This window comes from Rhamphochromis longiceps, linkage group LG18 (assembly GCF_057381845.1).
Source record: "Rhamphochromis longiceps isolate RC_006_pf linkage group LG18, R_longiceps_female_GT1.1, whole genome shotgun sequence".
NCBI lineage: Eukaryota > Metazoa > Chordata > Actinopteri > Cichliformes > Cichlidae > Rhamphochromis > Rhamphochromis longiceps.
Genome location: NC_140574.1, coordinates 18,041,629 through 18,064,806, shown reverse-complemented (window position 1 = coordinate 18,064,806; position 23,178 = coordinate 18,041,629). Strand labels below are relative to the sequence as shown.

Genomic DNA, 23,178 nt, shown 5'->3' with positions numbered 1-23,178 from the left:
CTTGAAAGACCTCCAGAAAGCCTGGAGAAATGTTGCTCAAGACTACCTTAAAACATTTTATCTTAAAAATAACATTTAATCTTTACAAAAAAAAGTTTGGCTCAGTGGAAGCAAAATATAAAAGAAATGAGAGGTGACTCATGACTTTTGGACAATACTGTTCGTTTGGCTGGAACTTGTGTTTATGAAGACTGTGGGGGGCCTTTTGGCTTTGGTTTCATTTTTAGTAAGACTGCTGCGTGTGTAGTGAATCATCTCCTGTTTTTTTTTTTTTTTTTTTGTTGTTGTTTTGTGTGGGTTTTTTTTTTAGGGTGGCAAGGGTCGAATTGGCGTTGTCATCTCATCGTTTGTGCATTTCACTGACGTGTCAGCCAGGTAACCAACACACTTCTCATGTTTTGTTACTATAAATGATGTTTTTTCTTTTTGCTCTGAAGTCATGGCTCATCATGCTATGTGCGACCGCTCACTTCTGGTGGTGAAGCAGTATGAACAACAAACCACAGCAGTTCATGAAGACTCGATATGTTGTGTTTTTGTAGACGATAAGCAATGTCAAACCAACCACCAGTGGTTTATTCACCTCCTTTAATTTCGGGTTAAGGTGAATCAGAAAGTGAGTCAAAAGAAAAGTCACTTCTCTCCGATTCAAAGAAAAGCCACACAATTTAAGCAATGAATCACCCCGTATTGAATTGCGTGAATCAACTTAGAAACATGTTAGTTACTTAAATGCCTTCTAGCCACAGTGTCAGTTTCAATGTATTTTTTTATCATGAAGAAAACGGATTATAATTTTCTGACCAAGCAAGCAAATTCGGAAGTGCCGAAGGTTTAAGTAAGGGCTGATATTGACACGACCTGCTGATATGGCATTGCGTAGATTCTTTCTGCACACAGCAGACAGTGTGGCATGGCCATATATTGGCTCTTAATTCAGACAATTTGTGCATTTCTTAGCACTTTTCTTTCCCACTTCCCACTGAGGAATACCATTGCAGTAAGGTGAATGTGAAAGACAGGGGGCAAAAGAGAGGTAGAGAAAGAGACAGGAAAACACAATGGGACAGATTTACAAAGGAATAGATTCCGGGGTGGGGGGGAGGAGATGAGCGAGATGGCCGATGACAGTAACAGAGCTTTGGTGAAAGGGCTCCAGAGCCTGTTGGTTTTAGGTCTGTCTGAATAGCCAAGCTGCGCACACACTCTGGCCTCTCTGTGTCCTCCTCTCCCCCTCTGTGTTTACTTAAAGCTGGCATTCCCTTCCTCTCTGTTGGAATCCTCTGTTTCTCTGGTTACTTTCCCTCTTGTGTGTGTGTGTGTGTGTGTGTGTGTGTGTGTGTGTGTGTATGCATTGCCTTAATTGGATGTTACAGTCCACACTATTCAATTATAGAGGAGAGTATAATCTTTCTCTTGAGTCATAATTACCTAAAGCGTTTTACGCGTCTCTCTCTTTCTGTCAAAGTGCTGACCAGGCGTTGGACCGCTTCGCCATGAGGAAATACTACGATGATAAGGTCTCAGCTCTGATGACACCTTCACAGAAGCGGTAAGACCCAAAACATAAGCACGCCCTTCCGTTTGGTAATAGAGCTCTAGCAGTGTGTTTGGCTCCTCATTGACCCACCTCTCCATCCAAACAATCAGATCCCAGACCCAGCTGATACCATACAATTCATTCAGTCCCCATGCTGTTTGTTTACTTTTTGAGCTGACAGCTAGTCATTGTTTATCATTTTAATAGGATCCCATGGTAACCTGATGTAATCGTAAACCTACATATCTCGCTCGCACTCATGGCTCTTGGGCAAAACTGGTTTATCATTTCTGTCTAGTCTCTTTGCTTATCAGTGATAAACAGTAATGATGACAGTTACTGTTTTCTAGAGATGCTAGACAGCAGATTCTGATTTATTTCAACAGAGTCGTGTTGGCCGTTTTCTTTTTCCCCCCCCTCACATATTTAGCATAAGCAAAGCTGATGTGCCATTCTCACCTTGCAAAAAAAGCAAATAAGCCTGTTTTTCCAAAATGCTGAAGTGCTGTCAGGTTTGGAAAAAATATCTTAGCGATATCACTTTACCTGTGAAAAATACATCTTTTTTTACAGAAAGGTCTGTAATAGAATCAGGGGTATTTACTAGGCAAGGTCAATGTAATGAAAAGATATTATCAAGTTGCATTATGGGTGTTGAATGAGCCAACATTTGGAGACTGACTGTAGTGGCTAAACGACAGGATATCTTGGCTTCAATGAACAATGACATTGTTCTTTTTATATCTCACTTTTCAGTCCCCCTTCGCATTGAATATGTAATACTAAATCACTGAAGCAATACAAAGTCTTGTGTAATGTTGATATCCACCTCCGCTTTCCTCTCAGGTACGTTTGGATCCTCAACAGCCTGCTAAGCGGATCCATGAAGATCAATGCCTCCCCCTTGTTCATGCACTGCGTCATCCTTCACGGGATTCCAGATTTCAACTCCGCAAGAGGTTAAACACATATTGTTTATCACTGTATATTGTTTCAAAGAAAATACCATCACTTCTAGCATGGCACAAAGAAAGGAATTCGGAGACAGCCACATCAGAGTTCGAGGGGTAAACAAAAGTGGAGTCTGATTGGAACCGTGTCTCTCTTTTTCCAACTCTCACAAGCATGCTCAAACAGATAGAGGTTGTTTACATAAACAGAACTGAAGAAATGAACTTTCCAGTTCCAAGTGAAACCATGGGAACACACACATGCGCATTTTCGTGTGTACACGTAAATTGCTGTTTTCACTAATTTTACTGAAACAACAAAAAGGTTTTCATCACATCGTGGAGCTCAAATCCCTTTCTCACAGCAGCAGCTTATCACACTTCAGCTGTGAGCAAAACAAGCCAGGAAGCATCTCCTGAATATTTTAGCTAACTGGTTTCTCGAGGTCTTGATAAGAAGGAACCTGTGACTAACATTTTGAAAACACTTTGTCCTTTTTTTATATATAGTGTGCTGTCCTTACATCAAGGTCTACCAGGGAATGCAAGCAGTGTATTCATCTGGATTCTAGTAAGTAGCTTACACATGTGGTACAGTAATTTGAACATTATAGTTTACTTCAAAGTATGTAGGAAGGCTTTAAAGCAGTTTTCTGTCTTAGTTAGTTTAATGTTAATTTGAATTAGTTACTGCTTTCTGTAAATATCTGTAATTGCTTCCACACTCCGGCTCCATGCGACAGACTTCTGTTGTTTTTGTTTAAGTCACATTGGTCCAGGCCACAGAGACCGTGTATGCATCATGCTGGAGCCTGCGCAGCTCCTAAAAGGGGACATCATGGTAGGGAAAAAAAACAAACTGCGTTTTCAGAAGTTGCGAAATCTGCGCTTTTGTATTCATTGTGACATTTGTTTTTTTGTCTCTCGTAGATTAAATGCTATCATAAAAGTGAGGTGACTTCAGAGCGTGAGGTTATTTTCCGGGTGCAGTTTCACACGGGAGCAGTACAGGGTTACAACCTGATGTTTGAAAAAGAGGACATGGAGACTGCCAACAAAGGTAGACCTAGAAAAAAAAATCCCATGAACAGATCTCATCACCCCGCTGATAGTAAACAGCAACTCCTCAACTCTGCACAGCATCTGCGAGGTTCAGCTTGAACTTAATTTAGACATGCTGCTTTTAGACCAATAATTTGGTTTCCCCAAACATGTTACAATTACTGAGAGAGCTGCAAACTAACAGCAACTTTCATCTTACTGGTTCTGGCTCTCATTTATGCACTTCTCTCCTTTGTGCTGTCAATTCAGACCCCAGATTTCCAGATTATGGTAAAGTGGAGCTGGTTTTCTCCGAGGGACCAGAGAAGATCCCAGGTAGACTTCTAACTCTTTATCTTTATTTAAAATTACTATAGGGAGTAGTAGGAAAATTTGAAAACCAGATACAATGTTCTCTTCTACTTTTTTACGTGCTGTCCCCTCCTCTGGTCATCTCCCTCTGCCCCCTGATGAGAAGGGAAATGTAGTGTGAAGTGTGTGCTGACAGAGAGGCAAAGAAGCACAGCATGAGCTGCAACAGAGGCCCCACAAACTATGTGGGGCCTCTGTGCAGGTCTGGTATACAATGAAATGTATATATTTCTATTGTCTGCTCTGTTTTTGATTAAGTCTTTTGGTCATCAGCCATATTGTGGTGGCACTTTCTATTACAGCTTGGTAATAATGTGGTTCCTGAGGGGTAATAAGAAGGTAATAATATGGAAATAACAAGTTATTAACACTTAAATACCAAGAATACCGAGTAATAACTAGGTAATATGTTCTGTCAACAGTGGTTATACTTGAGTAATATTAAACTGATATTTACATATTTAGGAAAGAAGTGTGGAAACAAACTGCATTGGTTGACAGCACTACTTAGTAATAAAATAGGGCTATAAGTTATATAATAACAATATAATCACCTTCTAGCAATAACATAGTAACATCTGAGCATGTGAATTTTTATATACTGAAATATACTGAATACTAATATTAGTTGATTGTGCTTTGTTTCTCCTCTAAGGTAGCAGTTTAAATATTGTTTTTGCCGCTGTGGCTAATGACGTGGACAATGAGCAGTAGTTTGTGTAATAACCAGCAATCATGAGTGTAAAATACAAAACTTCACATTTTTAGTAATGTTTCCTGCATTTAAACCTAGGACTCTAAAAATATGTCAGTATTTGCTAGATGTAAGTAAATAATAATGACTCAAGCGTGGGTTTATGCTATACAGCTTATTTGTTGCTACACTAATAGAATACAGGCCACTCTGGTTCTGACAAGAGTTGAGTAAATGCAAGAAGAAAATGAGCACCCTTTAACATCCTGACCATATGACAGCTCAGCTTGGCTGCCTTTTAATAATAAAACAGTTTCTCTGAATATGAATTTGCGTTTTCATTTGTAATAGCATTCAGCTTGTTTGAAGTTACATATTCTACCAAGGTTACCAAGCTGTAATAGAAAGAGCTACCAATAATATTTTTGCTGATGATTTGGGGTCTTAAATAAAAACCTTAATTTTATTTTATCTTAGTTTGTAGTCAGCCCACAAATTAAATAAAATAGTTTCTTTAAAAGGCAGCACGGTGGCACGGTGGTTAGCACTGTTGCCGCACAGCAAGAAGGTCCTGAGTTCAATTCCACCATCAGTGTGGAGTTTGCATGTTCTCCCCGTGTTTGCGTGGGTTCCCTCCGGGTACTCCGGCTTCCTCCCACCATCCAAAGACATGCAGCTTGTGGGGATAGGTTAATTGAATAATCCAAATTACCACTAGGTGTGAAAGTGACTGCGAATGGTTGTCTGTCTCTGTGTGTTGGCCCTGCGACAGACTGGCGACCTGTCCAGGGTGTACCCCGACAGCTGGGATAGGCTCCAGCCCCCCCCCCCCCGCGACCCTGAAAAGGATAAGCGGAAGTGAATGGATGGATGGAGTTTCTTTAAAATTTAAAAATAAAAATGTTCAGAAATGACATGGCTTTCCTGCTATCAGATTAATGAGAAGGGTCAGTGCTACTTTCCAGTCACTTTACGATATATATGACACTACAGCCAGCTTAACATAGCATGCAAACTGGATAGTAATGTGTGTGTTTGTTTGTTTTTTTTGGGGGTTTTTTATTCCAGGTGCTGACAAGTGGAAAAATGGAGGAGATGTTATTGTGGACTACAACACAGCAGATCCTCTAACTCGCTGGGACTCGTACCAGAACATCTGTGATGGCGAAGGTACTGTTGTGATGCCTCAGTGGTCTTTACATGACTCACAAGACTAGTATTCATCCAACTTTATTTCCTTATCATTTTCCCAGCTTGCAGTGCGTTCTTTCTCTTTTACATTTACATGAACACATGCACCCTTTTTTTTTTTTTTTTTTTTTTTTTTTTTTTTCCCCTCTCTTGGTTATTAACCCCCCTTGACAGGGCCTGTTGTGCATGTTAGTGAGTGGCTACAGCGTGATCGCAATAACATCGACGCAGTCACCACTACATGTTATGGGTGTTTCTATAGGAGTGGGACTTCAATCGAAGTTATGACACTTTCGAAGCTAAACTTACCTTTTAGACTTCAGGGTGATGGAGATGGCATGGAGTGTGTCTGTGTGAGGGAGAGGGAGGATTGTTGTTGTACGCAGGAAATGCTGGGTTCAAAGGAAGAGCAGTCAGTTCTCAGGAGATTTCTGTTTTGTTATTTCATGAAATGAAAGGCATGCTTTAACCCACTCACACATACACACTCTCACTACCGCCCACACACATACACACGCACATATATATATATATATATATATATGTGCGGGTATATATACATTCTCACACACACACACACACAGAGCCACCCTGTCAGGGCGTCCCGTCCTAGCTGTGGTTGTTGCTCTCCACTCGACCACAGAATTCACAACAACCTCCCAGAATAGAGCAACGTGGTAGTGGCATTAAAACACAGATCCACCCTGTTCCAGAATTCATTGAGTGTTTTTATAAGCTAAGTTCAGCATGCCTTTTTTTTTTTTTTTTTTTTTTTTTTTTTTTTTTTTGCTTTTTTTTTTTTTGCTTTCATTTGAAATACTCCAATAGATTTCTTCATGCTCACTTGTGGGAATGCAATAAAAACACAACCACTCAAATTTAAGAATTCATCAAAGCAAAGCAATGACAACAACAAAGAAGCATTTTTTTCTATTGCCTCGATTCCCGAGCATTCATGTGGGATATTTACAGCCTTATTTTTCTCATGTAAACGCTACATTTGAGAAGCAAGACTAGGAGCTTTGTTGGAATTCTACATCCACTTACCACCCCGTCTTCTGGCAGGACTAGTTTACCTCCGTGAGGCTGTCACTCGGAGCTTCTTCAGGAGGAGGAAGTCTAGGAAACGTTTGCCACTTTAGTGCTAATATTTTGAAAAGAAAACCTCATTTACTTCAGTGGCTTTTCTTCAATCGTCAGTGTGTGTTTATCTCCTTGTGTGAATTGATGGCTAACAAAATTGTTAATTCAAGAAAGGTTGTTGACTATTTATTTATTTTATTTTTTTTAAATGTATGTGGCGGCAGTGTTGGTTTTTTTTGTTTTTTTGTTTGTTTTTTTGTTTTTGTTTTTAAATTTAAATAGAAAGGCGGATATCCATGGAAATGTCTCCTCTTTGCTGTAAATAATCCAGCATTTTTCATTGGACTTTTTCCCTAATTAAATGCACTTCTGTATAATATGGTCACAGCAACCAATATATAATGTCCTAATTATAACATAGAATACAAATAGTTCAAAAATGTTAGTCCACATTAAATGAAAGCAGATCCTGTAAAAGTTGATTAAATGGTTTTGGAAAGGTTTTGAATGATACTTTGATACTTGAAATCCTCTGACAAATTAACTAAAAAATGGATAGATGTCTTTTTTTTTTATTTCTTTTTAAATCATAGACGGTTACATTTTGTTTTTGTCTTCTTCTGAAGTGATGATTTGGACTTGAGGGTGAAGTGTCAAATTAACTATGGAGCAAGCTGTGTTATTTGCCAAATTACATTCACTTTATTTTAAAAATAAGCTACAAAATGCACAAATCCTATAAAACTGTTTAAAAGGTCAAGTTCAGTGACATATTAGTTGAGTGTCTAGTGTTTCTTTCCTCTGTAAAGTTGAGCATCTTAACATGAGATGGGAGATTGACTCATATTTGGAAGAATCGCATGAACTTTAATTTTCAACACTTGTGCATTGGTTTTATGAAGCGTGGAGAATCTCAATTTAACTAAGTATATTGAATTTTAGGAAAGACTAGCATCAGATATACACCTATAAAATGAAACCTTTGACTTAAGGCACTGAAAGACTGTATCTCTTCTGTTTCTGATTACTGTGTTGACCATGTCAACTCCAAAACTAAGAAAATAAAACTTTCCTCATGGTGAGATACTGCTAGGGTTGAGTATTGTTCAATAATAGTCATTATTTGTTCATCTCTTTGTACAGTGGAATTTAAAGTGATTCCCTGTGTGCGGCAGTATACAGATCGTAGGCACATGCAGAAGGCTGGGTGGAAGCAAATGAGGATGCTCATCATCATTATGTGTTTGACTCACATTTTTGGCATTCGTGGGGTGCAGGATGGTAGTAACTGAGAAGGAATGGAAAGGGTTGGGTAATTGCATAGGCATACACAACCAGACCTCCTCCTGTGATACAAAAGCAGCTGGAGGAGCAGTCCTGGTTTCGCTGCTTTCGTGCACTGTAATTGGTAGATTATTCAGAGACTGACCATACCACAACAGCCAAAATGATGAATGCTTGATGTAAATGGTTTGACTGATTTTCTTAGGTTTGCTACCTAAAAACACATTTGGTAAACCATCTATGGCTTTCTTAATGTCAAGATTGGTAAAACTGTTTTGAAAACAATGCGTGAACCCCGTAATTGGGTTTGAGGCACATCTGTTTCTTGCCTGCATTGTGCATGAAGGCATCGGGCGTGTAATTTCACGACACACAAGAGTAAAAGAAAAACAAACTTGGCTGCCACTTTTCGTGAAATTTGCCCCGAGGTCCCTGCAGACGCTAATGACTGCTTTAATTGAAAAGTGTCTTTTTGAGGAGCGAAAATTTCTTGAAGTACAAGAATGTTGTTTTCATTCTTTGATCTTCTCTGGCCTGCCCTCTCTCTTTTCTTTCATTCCCTGATTTTTTTTTTCTTCTTCCCCCTCTTCTCTCCCCTATGGGGTAGTCCCCTAACGCAAGGCAAGAGGTTGAGGCGGGCTGGTTTCCTCCAGCCCGCCTCAGCTCCTTAGTCCCGCCTCACTTGTTTACATTCCTCTGCCCTTATTTGGAAAACTCAAGGTCTCCCCTCGCCACCACCCCAGCCCTCCCTCTTCCCTTGTATAGAGTGCAAACACCTTCCTGGCAGTGAAAGAAAGCAGGGCCAACTTATTCGAAGTCTCTGAATTTGCCCCTTACGATTACCTGCGTGTTAAAAACAATGTCTGCTCCTCTGTGCATTCATCGCCTGTTCAGCTCTTCAAGTTTTATTTCACCGGAGGCTGGGATTGTCTTGTTTGCTTACCTGGCAGGGACCGTGAAGGTAAGAGATTTTATTCTGCAGCCAAATGGGTGGCCATGAAGGAGGAGGCAAGGTGTGGGGGGGTGGTGATGATGAGAGGGATTGATGAAGAAAGATGGCTAGTATTCAGATTCAAACCCGCTTAAACCTTAGTAGAAGGAATTTCCACTAAGACTGGGGGGGAAAAATCCCAGCAGCACATGCCTGAAAGCAGTGTTAAAAAGTGCATTTTGTGTGACGGGAGGGACAAATCATGCAGAGAGAGGGAGGGGGGCTTTTATCATGCATGTCTGGCATTCAAATCCTCTGGTTGTGGATTGACTGAAAAGCAAGTACTTTAAAGCAGTAGGCTAAGGAAGAATTGTAGGAGTCATGTTCCCTGCTCTCTTTTGTTGTAGCGGAGGGAGAGTGACAGTGAGACGGCAGTTCTGCTTACTTGGCAACGTTGTTCCCTCACCCTTGGAATTCAACTCCAGACCTCATTTTGCAAGATGTCTAGCGTGGCTGAAACCAGACTTTTCTATTGTCGTGCATGCCGTGATTTAGCTCGGCCTTTCAAAATGACTGACCTCTTGAGATTTATCTGTTACTTCTGAGGATTAAGGAGCTTGTTTGGACATATGCTGAGGGTCAAGGGGCAAGAGCGAGGGAGTTGGGTGGCTTCATCACAGCTGGGTGAGGAATGCAGGGGTCAGAGAAGATCCACAGCTGTCCGACTGTTGCAGCAGCAGATAGAAGACTTCACATCTCATATATAATCTATATAATGAAGAACACCTTTTGCCTGTTATACACGCTACTCTACTACTGCTACTACTAAACAAGCACTCTAACAGTTGGCCTATTGGGAATGGATGAGTGGAATATCTTTAGTTGAAGTAAGTTTAGATTACAGAAAAAATATGTGGTTGAGTCTACATAACATTACACTTTTTTCCCAACACATCTAATTTAATGGCTTGTCTCAGTTCAGTATTATAAGTCACATCTCTCTCTTCTTGTACTCTGTGTTGTAGTCTCTGTTGTCATGGTCATGTGAGGCGTGAGTGTTTGGCGTCTGTAGCGAGTCTTCTCGTTAACAGAGTCTTCTCTTGTCTGTGGTTTCTTGTCCCGTTTGTGCGTCTCTGCTGTTTGTGCGTCTCTGTGTGTGCCCATACCAGCTGACTGTATGAAGCGCCGCATCTCTTCTGTTTTGCAGCACCACGATCTCAAGGCCTAACACAGGACAGGACTGCAAACAAGAGGAGCCCCACCAGAGGAAACGTCGCGCTGGCCCAAGGGCCGCGCACAACCTCCGCAACCTCTAGCCCTGACCACAGTGACCACGCTCTCTCTGTCAGTAGTGACTCAGGCTTATCTAGCACTTCCCTGTGGGCGGACAAACCCACGCCTGTCGCCAGTGCTACCACCACCACCACCACCACCTCCGTCAAAGCTAACCAGGGACCAAGTCAGCAGGAAAAGGTCCAGCTAAAGCACCTCCTGAGTGGTTTTGGCCTTGAGGATCCGTCACTGGAGGAGATGACTGACGAAGGCGCTAGAGTGGGCGTCCAGCAGGTAGTCCCAGCGCAGGTGCACATCAATGGAGACCCACAACCCCGAGAGAGGGAAACAGACATTCTTGATGATGAAGTCATTACAGGTCACGATCTGCACAGTGTGGACAGCTTGGGAACCTTGTCGTCATCGTGCCACAAGAGCAGCCAGAACTCCCTGCTGTCAGATGGCTTTGGGAGTCCTGGAGGAGAGGAGCAGCAAAGCCAAAGCCAGCACCACATCCACCATATCGCACCTCATCCTATCGAGGACTATGAGAGATCCTATGCTGAGGCTAGAAGGGGCTGTCTGAGCTACAGGAGCAACTCTATAGCCTCCTCTAATCCCAGCAATGCCCCTGTACCCCAGCAGCATGTCTACAGACAGGGAAGCTATTCCACACAGTCCTGGGTTCGGCAGCAGCAAATGGTTGCCGCGCAACACTTTACCTATATGCCAGAGGATGGAAACGATGCAGATCGATTCCACCGGAACAAGCAGGGTGGTAGTCTACCTAAAGCAGGCCTGCCCACTGAACCACAGGGCCTTACCAGGGACTCCGCAGCAGATCTTATTAGAAACGCAGCACCCCACAAAGAACAAACGTCGATAAACAACAACAATAACAACAAACGGGATGAGGAGTTCAAATCTCTCACGAAGGACATCGACAACTCCATCGACCAGCTCAATCAGCTGATCATGGACCTGGATCCCACGTTTGTGCCGAGCCACGGCAGCTCCATTAAGAGAAAAGGTGGAACACCGGTTAACGGCTCGGTCGGCAAATGTTCAAACGGCATCAACCTCAGATTCAGCGATAATAACTCAGCAGACCTGAAAAGCACACAGCAGACAGGTAAGATAGTCAGTCTGGGTGTGGTGGTGGTGGTGATGGTGTTGATGTGGTGTTGTCCTGGAAAAAAACGTGTGACTAATCTCAGACAGGAAGTTGTTTGCCTTGATACAGCAAATAAACACAGAAAAAAAAAATATAAGCAGCAAGACCTATTTCATCCCAAGTTGTTTTTCTCCAGCACCATCCACTTTTCTTCCACTTCACTCAAGAGCGAACATAACAAAGCACACCTTCTCTCCCCTTCCCACCTGGCGTGTTTTAGGGGCAGAAATAGCAGGGTTGTTGCCAGGTTTTCAGATATTTTCAGAGGAAAGAGCGCTGTCCTGACTTGTTTTTAGCTGTGTGTTTAGCTATCTGAGGGCGGGATCAATGTGGTACATGAAGACAGACAGAGCAGCTATCGTCCTCTCTTCTGAACCTTACCGTCTCAGTGTTTGTTAATAGAGATTTCATCGTGTGCACACAGATATGTCCACAATCAGTGACTATCGTGCACCGAAAGCTCGTTGTTGTGTATAGATGTTCAAAGCACCACATTTGAAATGTGCACTTCATTCCTTCATTTAACATTAATCATCTTTATTGCGTGCCGGTTGTAGTCAGCATCACGCTTCCATCTTTTCTTTTGAGTTCTTATCCATGATTCTGTGACGCTGAAACATCTGCTTTGATTGTTGTTAGACTTGCTGAGCAAACACGGGTTATGCAACACGATGGCTATAGTATCTACAACGATAAAGTTATTTCCTCTTTCTTAAAGTTGAAACTGATTCCTGGAGTCATGCTGAGATTCTTGAAAAGCTGCAAAAGAATTCACATTATCTCCTTCCGTACCTCTCTGCTTCTGTCTACATCTGTAAAATTTAATAGAGCCTAACATTTCTGATAAATATATTCAGAAACCAGAAAAAAAAACATACAGCATTTTTTTTTTAAAATTAAAATGCAACATTTTTATTCATTTAGTGCAATTTTACTAAAAACTAGTAATGCAGAGGTAATTCAGAAAGCTATCTACGTGGATAAATCACAGCATGCATGCGTGGTTGTAGGAGGGGGGTGCAAAATAGGGAGGCCTGAGGAATTTCCAGAAGAGAAACAAGTCAGCCCGCAGGCGATGTTTCTTTCCGTTTGATTCAACAGGCATACCTGTCTGCACATATCCACTACATGGGTGCACCATTCCAAGTAAAAAAAAAAAAAAAAAAAATGCCAAAGGCGCTAACTTTTCTAATTTGCAAATAACCTGTGGGAAGCATAAGAGTGTTTGTTTATAAAAGTTCTTCACGATATAGGATGTCTGTTTAAAGTTCATGCTTTGGGCCTTGTTTTTTGCACTTTCGAAGTTGCATCTAGGATCTATGCAGCTAGACGTCTTTTTTGCTTGTGTTCATCATGTTATTGCTTGTAGCTTCCATGCTGTTACTCTTTTAAGCATAACACTAGCTGTTTTTACACCTTAACGGAGTTAAAAGGCGTAAAAAGAATATTAGGGCTAAGGAGAGAAGTTGTGTTTTTTTGCTTATAGTGTTAACTAAAAATGATCATCTGAAATTCATTATTAGCCTGGTCAAGTGACAAGCAACATGAAAAGGCATTCATCAACATAATTCCAACATGGCACAAACTGCCTTATCGGTTATTGTCTAGGTATCCCTCCACAATACTGTAGATAATGTATTATACTTCCCATCCCATCCTTACTCTTGAAGTCATGACAGGTTGCAGAAATAATGGTCGATATGGTGCATTTTTCCACGAACACGATCGAGCTGTTTTTTGTTTGTTCATAAGCAGAGAGTGCTTGCTAGCGCTGTCCTTAGACGTTAAACGTGACAAAACTATTGAGGAAAAAACGCCGCGTATATATTGTTTACCATGACTCTGGTTTTACGTGGCCTATCAACACAATTTAAAAACTGGTATATATCACATTGTTGCTTTGTCATCTTAAAGTGGTCATGTGATTGGCTTACCACGACTAAGATATTCTTCCTCAGTCAAACAGCAACACTCATGCGATTGTTTTGCCCCCCTTAGCTCCAGGTGTTGTGCCAAAAAGTGATCATCTGCCAGAAAGTGATTGTCGTCTGCGGGAGCGCGCGCAGCCGCTGAAAGCTGTAGTGCCCAGATTACTTACGTAGTCAGCTACTTCCATGCAACTGATATAAGGTGCGGTCACCTGAACACAGTTTCAACCGTCTGTTTGTTGAAAAATAGTAACGCGACCTCATTTTCTTGTTCGTAACGGTAACGGCGTTGTAACGTTAGGAATTAGATTACTCGTTACTGAAAAAAGTAACGCCGTTATTCCCATCACTGTTAAAGTGGTTTAACAAGCAAAAAAAAAAAATCATCTGAAAATGATCAGCTACAAGGACTAGAACATAAGGGGGGAAAAGCAGCCAATGTCCAAAGAAAAACTTTAAAAGACCTTCAGAAAGCCTGGAGAACTATTCAAGATCATATTACAAATTTGGCCGCCTAGAACGAAAAATATAAAGAAATAAGGGGTGGCTCAAGAGTTTTGCAAAGTACTCTACATAGACCTGCAGTAAGAAGAAATAATGTCATCTATGCATACAGCTCTGTCTGTGTCATCTGTAGATCAGGCAAAGTGATTAATGAGGCCAGGCATTAGCATTCTTCAGGCCTGAGAGGTCAGAACTCACTGGGAGGGCTCAAATTAACACCCTGGTGCTGAGTGGCCACACTCTTCAGAGCAGTCACAACACTGAACACCCTTCACCCCGAATACACAATGAACACCATCTAGCTAGACCTCCGGCATTCCTCAGCTGTCCACTCAAAACATTACACAAGTGGCAAACCTTTTCACTTTTGTGCATGCCCAAATTCAGGTGTAACACATTCCCAAACTAATTGTGTTATCATAATATATAGTTATTCCTGTGCTATACTGTGTCTGATTTAAGGAGGCTAAGTAAGATGTAATTAAAAACTACCAACATGACAGAGGTGAAGACTGGAGGTTCCATTAAACTGCTTTGATATTGAAGAAATTTGCCATTTGATTCATTGTAATCAGAAAAAAAAGTGTTAGAAATACTGTGATTACTCTGTGTAACCATACTGCTTCAAAAAGTTTTTTAGGAATTCAGTTTAGACAAACCCTGTCTGCACTGTGCGTACTTTCCTCAAAGGTACCAAAGGTCAAAGCACCACTGTTTCTCATTGGTGTCTTTAAGGCACTTCACTTCCTTGAAAGCAGTGATGCATGTAAATCTGTTAACATTTAATGACCTTCTTGCTGCTGTCTACCTGTGTGTATGCAGCTGTCCAATCCAGTGACGGACGAGTGGGCATAACACAGACTCTGAGTTGCCAAGGAAGGGACGTCATAGATCATTCAGGCTTCTGTAACTCAAGATGGGCTGAAGCAGAGGAGTACAGAGGCCAGCAGAGATGTCCCCCCTGTGTGCCACAGTCCCAGGTAGATACAGCACATGTGTGCAGTATATTTAAATGACCTCTTTCCCTCTTAACTTTCAGTTCCGGTTATACATACGTGTGTAATGTTTGTTTCAGCATTCCATATTGTGTCGAAGTGACAGTGCGGATTACAGATCCAACGGCCCAGATGTAGATAATAGTGACATACCTCCACCCACTCCTGCATTCCCCATCTCTCCACCAACACCTTATGGTGAGTACACTGCAGTTCAGTTTTCATACATGCACTAAAGGCCTTAGGGAGATGTTTGCAATAATCTAGATGCCTACCACCATAGACGAATTGGAATAAGGATCAACCAGCCCTCTGATACAAATGCAGTTTGGCACCCATGTGATTTCCACCTGTGTCTGCTTGTGCAGTGTGAGAATAACATAATATTCAAGTTATGGTCTGTTCCCTGCCTGCTGGATGCTTTACTCAGATGCACCCCTCACCCAATCCATTACTTCCAGTATTGAGAATGTGACTGATTTGTGTCGTGTGCTCCATGTGAATACAGGCAGCGGTGGGCGATGATCCTACCAGCGTGGGGAAACAGCTTATTTGTCTCTGTAACTGTCACCGGATTTCTCAGTGCAGTTGATAATGTGTGTTGTCCCATGCTCATGTGCTTTGGGTTTTCAGTGAAAATCTTCTCAGAAGTGACTCACAACAGGAATACTCCATCTCCCAGCATGCAATCTTTTGGAGGCTACAGAACCGACCACGGTGGGTTCTTCAAAGTTCTTCAAACTGAGCTTGTTTTTGGGGGTTTTTTGTCCATTTTCTGAGAAATTAAAATGAAATGACAGAAAAACAACACACCAATAATAATATACATGTATGTTTTTTTAAGCATGTTTTCATTACAAAAGAGACAGGACAGGCATTTTGGATTTTTTCTGCGTTATATTATAATAATGCTTGCATTGTTTTCTGTGCAACATCAGCCGTTTTGAGACAGATGGTAAAAGTTGTCTCGAAAGCAGGGAGATTCCTAACCATTGTCTGCCCTTCATGGTTGGTTTTTAAAGAATGTCTGCATGGTCACAACCTGCACAGAAAACCCCTTTTTTGGGACATAACTGTGTTGTTTTTTTATATTAAAATCTTTTTTTTTTCTTCATGTTTTACTTTGGTCTTTATCCAGTGCAGAAAAAAAATCCAGACTGTGAGATTGTTTTTAGAGACAGATGGATGGAGTTTAAGAAAGAGTGCATTTATAGCACTTTGTTCCTACAGGCCTGGTGGACTTTCCAGAATTCTTAAATGTTACCTTTTTTATATTTACTCTTTGTCATAGAGCTCTCTCAAAACTATGAAACTGATTTAAACATCAATCTAAAGTCTGGTGTTTGATCCAATACAGAGATAAAATAGATCAAACCCGTTTGTTTCCATAGAGATCTACAGTATGTCTAAAGGTTGTAGGTCCTGGGAGCAGATCTGTGTCCCTGCTGTGCCTCTTACTACCTCAGATACAGTGGGGCAAAAAAGTATTTAGTCAGCCACCGATTGTGCAAGTTCCCCCACTTAAAATGATGACAGAGGTCAGTAATTTGCACCAGAGGTACACTTCAACTGTGAGAGACAGAATGTGAAAAAAAAATCCATGAATTCACATGGTAGGATTTGTAAAGAATTTATTCATAAATCAGGGTGGAAAATAAGTATTTGGTCACCTCAAACAAGGAAAATCTCTGGCTCTCACAGACCTGTAACGTCTTCTGTAAGAAGCTTTTCTGTCCCCCACTCGTTACCTGTATGAATGGCACCTGTTTGAACTCATCATCTGTATAAAAGACACCTGTCCACAGCCTCAAACAGTCAGACTCCAAACTCCGCCATGGCCAAGACCAAAGAGCTTTCGAAGGACACCAGGAAAAGTATTGTAGACCTGCACCAGACTGGGAAGAGTGAATCTACAATAGGCAAGCAGCTTGGTGTGAAAAAATCAGCTGTGGGAGCAATCATCAGAAAATGGAAGACATACAAGACCACTGATAATCTCCCCCGATCTGGGGCTCCACGCAAGATCTCATCCCGTGGGGTCAAAATGATCATGAGAACGGTGAGCAAAGATCCCAGAACCACACGGGGGGACCTGGTGAATGACCTGCAGAGAGCTGGGACCAAAGTAACAAAGGTCACCATCAGTAACACACTACAACGGCAGGGAATCAAATCCCGCAGTGCCAGACGTGTTCCGCTGCTGAAGCCAGTGCATGTCCATGCCCGTCTGAAGTTTGCCAGAGAGCACATGGATGATACAGCAGAGGATTGGGAGAATGTCATGTGGTCAGATGAAACCAAAGTAGAACTTTTTGGTATAAACTCAACTCGTCGTGTTTGGAGGAAGAAGAATACTGAGTTGCATCCCAAGAACACCATACCTACTGTGAAGCATGGGGGTGGAAACATCATGCTATGGGGCTGTTTTTCTGCCAAGGGGACAGGACGACTGATCCGTGTTAAGGACAGAATGAATGGGGCCATGTATCGTGAGATTTTGAGCCAAAAACTCCTTCCATCAGTGAGAACTTTGAAGATGAAACGAGGCTGGGTCTTCCAACATGACAATGATCCAAAACACACCGCCCGGGCAACAAAGGAGTGGCTCCGTAAGAAGCATTTGAAAGTCCTGGAGTGGCCTAGCCAGTCTCCAGACCTCAACCCCATAGAAAATCTGTGGCGGGAGTTGAAAGTCCGTGTTGCTCGGCGACAGCCCCAAAACATCACTGCTCTCGAGAAGATCTGCATGGAGGAATGGGCCAAAATACCAGCTACTGTGTGTGCAAACCTGGTAAAGACCTATAGTAAACGTTTGACCTCTGTTATTGCCAACAAAGGTTATGTTACAAAGTATTGAGTTGTATTTTTGTTATTGACCAAATACTTATTTTCCACCCTGATTTACGAATAAATTCTTTACAAATCCTACCATGTGGTTTCATGGATTTTTTTTCCACATTCTGTATCTCACAGTTGAAGTGTACCTCTGGTGCAAATTACTGACCTCTGTCATCATTTTAGGTGGGGGAACTTGCACAATCGGTGGCTGACTAAATACTTTTTTGCCCCACTGTATTCAGGCAAGAATCGCTGCATTCAGCCCTGCCACATCTCCATGGTTACTGTGGGTCAGGAAGAAAAACAACTTCTCCTCCCCATGAAAGTGTCTCTGTGTACACGAGCGGAAATGGGGACAAGAAGAAACCAGTTACTCTTTCAGCTTTGCACCTCTTGTTTCCATAAACCCAGAGAAAACCTGCCTGCAAAGACACAGTTTGAGTTTTTGGGGATGTCAGTGTGCCCAGACTGACTGAAATAAAGCTTTAGGTAATTGTTGGTGTAGGCGTTTAATTTGTAGCTACCGTTAAGTCTTATTTGCTGAACACCTGGGTGGGTATAAGGCCATACGAACAGTTCTGGTTACATTTCAACTACAATTGTAAGTATTTGTTACTTGAATGAACACCAACCTTTTTCCCTGTGATTTATTTCACGTGTTGCAGAAATTTTCTTTTAAACTTTTCAGAGCTGCTTTTTCTTTTCTTTTTTTTTTTCTTTTTGCAGCTTTTCTCTCCATACTTATCCCTGCTTATGTTTGTGTTCTTTTAAAATTATAAAATGCATACCTTGACTCGGACTCTGTGCAGAAATGTGCTTTCTAACATTCTGTATTTCGTCTTACACAGAACCCAGGGAATATTCAGAGATCAACCATTTCGGAGTGGAGAGTTTGCCAGACCCCTCCATTAACTGCCACAGGACACAAAGTTCCTCATACTCTGCCTCTATTGTTGGGAGCCTTCAGCAGACAGACAGGTAGAGCTCTGACTTACACAAAAACTCCAAGCACCTTTTTTTTTTTTTTTTAGATCCTGTGTTAACACCAGCAGTAATAAAATGCTCCCATAATCTGTTTTTCCCCAGTTCAAACAAGAACCAGCACTGGCCAGAGCATCCTGTCCTGAGCCACCACTCCTCTTTGAGTAGCTACCCCTCTGCAAGACAACCTCTGCCACACTCCGTGTCACTGGACTATGGCCACCACTCTCCTCCCCTTAACCACCCCCACATCCACCCTGCCCCGAATGCTCACAGCTCTCCTCGAAGCAACCAGCGAAGCCATATGGCTAACTATACTCTCAACCATAGTCCTGCTCAAAGCTTTGAGGAACAGGATGACTCGTGTCTCGGCTATGGCGCAGACTGTCCAAACCTGGACAGGGATCTTTTACCCTCAATGGATGGGCAGAATCAGTTAGCACAAATGCAGCCTCCACTTCTGCCTGAAAAGAAGAGGACGTCAGATGGGGAGCATTCGCTGGGAACAGCCTCTCCAGCCCTCAGTGGATTCTCAAGTCCCCACAGTGGTAGCTCCCTGAGTATTCCTTTCCCTAACATCTTGCCTGACTTGTCAGCTCAGACGCCAGGCACAGCCTCACCTCTGCCAGGTAAGCTAGGGTCTGCTAAAGAAACTGAAAGCCTCGTGGGTGTCATACGGCTCGTTGAGTGATTTTTGTTGTTTTCTTTGTCTGTGTATTTTCCAGATGTGCTAGCCAACAAGCAGGTTACTGTAAAATTTGTGCAGGATACATCAAAATTCTGGTACAAGCCAGACATCTCAAGGGATCAAGGTAGGTGCCAAATGTAAACACTTTTTTGTTAAGAAAATTCTCGAGCTACTTCAATCATTGTTTCTCTCTCTTCAGCTATTTCAGTCTTGAAAGACAAGGAGCCAGGCTGCTTTATTGTGCGGGACAGCCACTCCTTCAGGGGGGCCTACGGTCTGGCTATGAAGGTGGCTACACCCCCTCCCTCAGTTCTTCAGCAGAACAAAAAAGGTATGGTACATGTGGGTGATTAAAAGACGGCATGAGCACTTCAACATTTGGGACAGACATATTTGCTGGCTTTTTATGTCTGTGTGTTAAATATTGAGTTAAAATCTGTGTGAATAACTTTGCGTAAGACACTGGAAGTGGGTGGAAGCGATTCTAATACAGAAATCCCAACAAGCAAAGCAATCCAACACTTAATTTTATTAAATACAGTTCTGTTCAGTTCAGTTTTATTTATATAGCGTCAAATAACAACAACAGTCACTTTAAGGTAAACACTTGGCAACAGTGGAAAGGAAAAACTCCCTTTAAACAAGGAGAAATCTCTGGCGGCCATCTGCTGCGACCAGTTGACCGGTCCTTCTGCTTTGAATAATCGTGCAAAGGTAACCTAAAGCTCCCTTGGAATGTGCAATATACTTTAAGTGGATCATTCGGGTCAGTTTGTATTTGTATTGTACATAACACATACACAACATACATAAATATCTCTGGGAAATAAACATACATCACAGTATTACAGAATTTCATTGATAGTTAAGATATTAGAGATTGGTCCAGTGGTCTGGACAATCCTGGGAATGGTGCATAGCATAAGCACAGACAAAGCCATCTTCAGTTACAGCCCACTGTGCGCACCATCACAGTGGAACCTAAGAGTCCCTCTCTCCCTCTGCTTGTGAGTGAACTCCTGTCTTTCTGTTTCTCTCTCCTGGGCATCATCATCACGATGCCAAAGGGACCCCTATTGCCTGATACTCTTAGATGTACAGCTAACGTTTCACTCATTAACAAAAGATGTGCTGGGTCTGTAAGCCTGCTATAATCCCAGTGTCTTCTTGTGCAAGTGCACTTTCCCACATACTGTAACTGTCTTTCTGAGAAGTCTGTCAGTCCCACAACTGAAGTCAAAACAAGATTTTTGTTTGGTCATCAACTTCCTGGTTTGTTGGTTTAGCATATTTAGAAAATAGGCTAAAGTTTTTTTTTTTTCTTTGTTTGTTTCTTTGTTTTTTTGGTAACAAACACGCAGTCTCTAGAGGACTCTGGTCAAACATTCTCTGGATTGTTTCCACATGTAAGGAAGTACTGACCGAATTACAATACAGACCCAATTTTCTTATTTGGAAAAGGAAAGGAAAGAACACTAAACCCCACACAGTGTGTCAGGAAAAAGTCTGCTTATTCTGAGGGGCACAAAGGATGCCCTTATGCCCTGTCTGCAGTCCTTTCATGTTCCCTTCTCCCCGATTCACACCTGCCCTTTTGTTTGATTTCACCCTTCTTCAATCCAACAGCACCTGTGGTGACATCATGACACAAACCATCTCCAGACTTTGAGCTTTGGGTATTGTGACTGCTTATAAGTGTGAAACCCAACCCACTTTGTGGAGCAGGCTTTTCTCCAAGCTTTTGTATCAAGACATTCCTCACATACGCTCATCCAGCCCCTTCAGAAGAGCTTCTGTTGAATCATAATCCACCTAATCTCTCTAGAGAATGAATGTAGCAATTTAATGTGTTTGACGCAACACTTAAAGGCTGGGAAATTATGTGTGGTACTGAGATAACTGCTATGAGATGTTATGCAAGTCAGAGTAAGTGTAGAGCAGAGGTTAATTTGTTGGTTTGCATGCCACATAGAGCCCAATTTTATGTGAAGTGGGTCGAAAAAACCTTTTACTATAACTCATATGTTTATGTTCTTTTTTTCTTTTTGTGTAAAGACGTTTCTGGAAAATGTTTGCATTTCTTGAACTGTCCCTTTACAAAAATGATGATGAACAAGTTTAAATTTTAAAAAGCGCAGTTTTAACAATATGTTTCATTAGCTATGAGTTCCTAATGAAAGATCACAACAGATTTCCATCATCTTTGACTATTTTGGAACTAGTAATTTACTTCTCTGTAATGCGAACAACGAGGAATAGCAGTGCAGACGAGTATTTTTTTTTTATTCAGAAAGAAAGAAAAAGTGATAATTAATGACTTCCCTGCAGTTTTCAAACTTGCCATAGGCCAGACAGGATTCTTGGGCAGGCTCCAGGGGCGCCAAGTTTTACACCCCCAATTCTAGATTTTCAAATACAAGAAAGTTTGCTGAAAAGAAAGTATACTATTCTAGCTAGTTACGTATTTCTTCTTTCTTTTTCTAACAGGAGGAGATTTGGCCAATGAATTAGTGCGCCACTTTCTGATTGAGTGCACACAGAAAGGAGTGCGGCTGAAGGGTTGCCCCAATGAGCCATATTTTGGTAAGACTTTTACATGGTTAGCAAACATCAGTGACACCATCTGGATTTTTGGCTACACTACAGAAATTGTATTGTACCACCACCAGTAGAGGGCAGGAGAATTTCATGAACGCCAAATAACGATAGATCATAGACTGTGATAGACTGGAATTTACCCATACAGTGTTTCATGGTTTATGTCTGATTTCTGTGGCATTTTTTTGTGCCCCGCTTTCTTCAAATATAGCAACTATTGAAGATATATAATCAAATTAAGTGTTCCACTGATGAGAATTTTATTTTATCGTGGTGATAGAAGTTTTTCTCTGTTGTTTTTTCTCCTTCTTTTTCTTTTTTCTGACAGTTTGCAATTTTTCATGAAATCTTGCATTTTTTTAAATAAACATGTCATTAACCAAAACAGATTTATAACTAGAATTCTAATTTAATATGGTATTGTTTTACAGGAAGCTTAACCGCATTGGTCTACCAACATTCAATCACTCCTCTGGCCCTGCCCTGTAAACTTATCATACCTGACAAAGGTAGTATTCAAGTTGTGGCTACCAACATCTGCCTCTCTATGTTTAACTGTCTGCCAGCTTAGTGTTTTCATCTGCTGATGTAACTGTTGAGGGTTTTTTTTGCTGGATAATCTCATTGTTTTCTTGTTCGCAGATCCTCTTGAAGATGTCAGTGAGAACACCTCGCAATCAGTAACAAACTCTGCCGCTGAGCTGCTAAAACAGGGAGCAGGTAATCAGGTTTCTTATATCAGTTGCTATGAAAAGACACTGTCACAAACAGGTGGCCTGACTTAATACGAACGCTGACGCAATCTCTGTGTGCTGTTCTGTTGTAGAAATGAGCCATTTTCCTTGTCCTGTTATTATGCCGTGTGTCACCCAATGCACTCGCTTTGCCGTTATTTGCGCTTTGCAAATCCAAGTGTAATTTTGAATTTGTCTGCTGCTGCAGCCTGTAATGTTTGGTTCCTGGGCTCTGTGGAAATGGAGTCACTAACGGGTGTCCAGGCAGTGCAGAAGGCCACCACTATGGTCCTGAACTCTAACGCTACACCAACCTCCACTGTGGTCCACTTCAAAGTTTCTTCTCAGGGAATCACCCTCACTGACAACCAGAGAAAGTG

At 41.7% G+C, this 23,178-nt stretch overlaps 1 protein-coding gene across 3 annotated transcripts in view; it reads left to right on the top strand.

Annotated features, from left to right (window-relative positions):
- Positions 1–23,178, top strand: part of LOC146648069 (tensin-3-like) — a 33,156-nt gene that overhangs the window by 7,980 nt on the left and 1,998 nt on the right. The window contains exons 5-24 of one of the 3 annotated variants that reach the window (XM_085390371.1): positions 311–375; positions 1,469–1,552; positions 2,387–2,499; positions 3,001–3,061; positions 3,256–3,331; positions 3,421–3,550; positions 3,802–3,867; positions 5,666–5,767; positions 10,294–11,490; positions 14,787–14,944; positions 15,040–15,157; positions 15,593–15,676; positions 18,646–18,775; positions 18,884–19,407; positions 19,504–19,590; positions 19,666–19,797; positions 21,954–22,049; positions 22,496–22,573; positions 22,707–22,784; positions 23,007–23,175. In XM_085390371.1, coding sequence (XP_085246497.1) covers positions 311–375; positions 1,469–1,552; positions 2,387–2,499; positions 3,001–3,061; positions 3,256–3,331; positions 3,421–3,550; positions 3,802–3,867; positions 5,666–5,767; positions 10,294–11,490; positions 14,787–14,944; positions 15,040–15,157; positions 15,593–15,676; positions 18,646–18,775; positions 18,884–19,407; positions 19,504–19,590; positions 19,666–19,797; positions 21,954–22,049; positions 22,496–22,573; positions 22,707–22,784; positions 23,007–23,175 — 3,548 coding nt within the window. Of the gene's footprint in view, positions 1–310; positions 376–1,468; positions 1,553–2,386; positions 2,500–3,000; positions 3,062–3,255; positions 3,332–3,420; positions 3,551–3,801; positions 3,868–5,665; positions 5,768–10,293; positions 11,491–14,786; positions 14,945–15,039; positions 15,158–15,592; positions 15,677–18,645; positions 18,776–18,883; positions 19,408–19,503; positions 19,591–19,665; positions 19,798–21,951; positions 22,050–22,495; positions 22,574–22,706; positions 22,785–23,006; positions 23,176–23,178 lie in introns of those variants that run through there. The other 2 variants (XM_085390373.1, XR_014908647.1) reach the window with 2 other exon arrangements.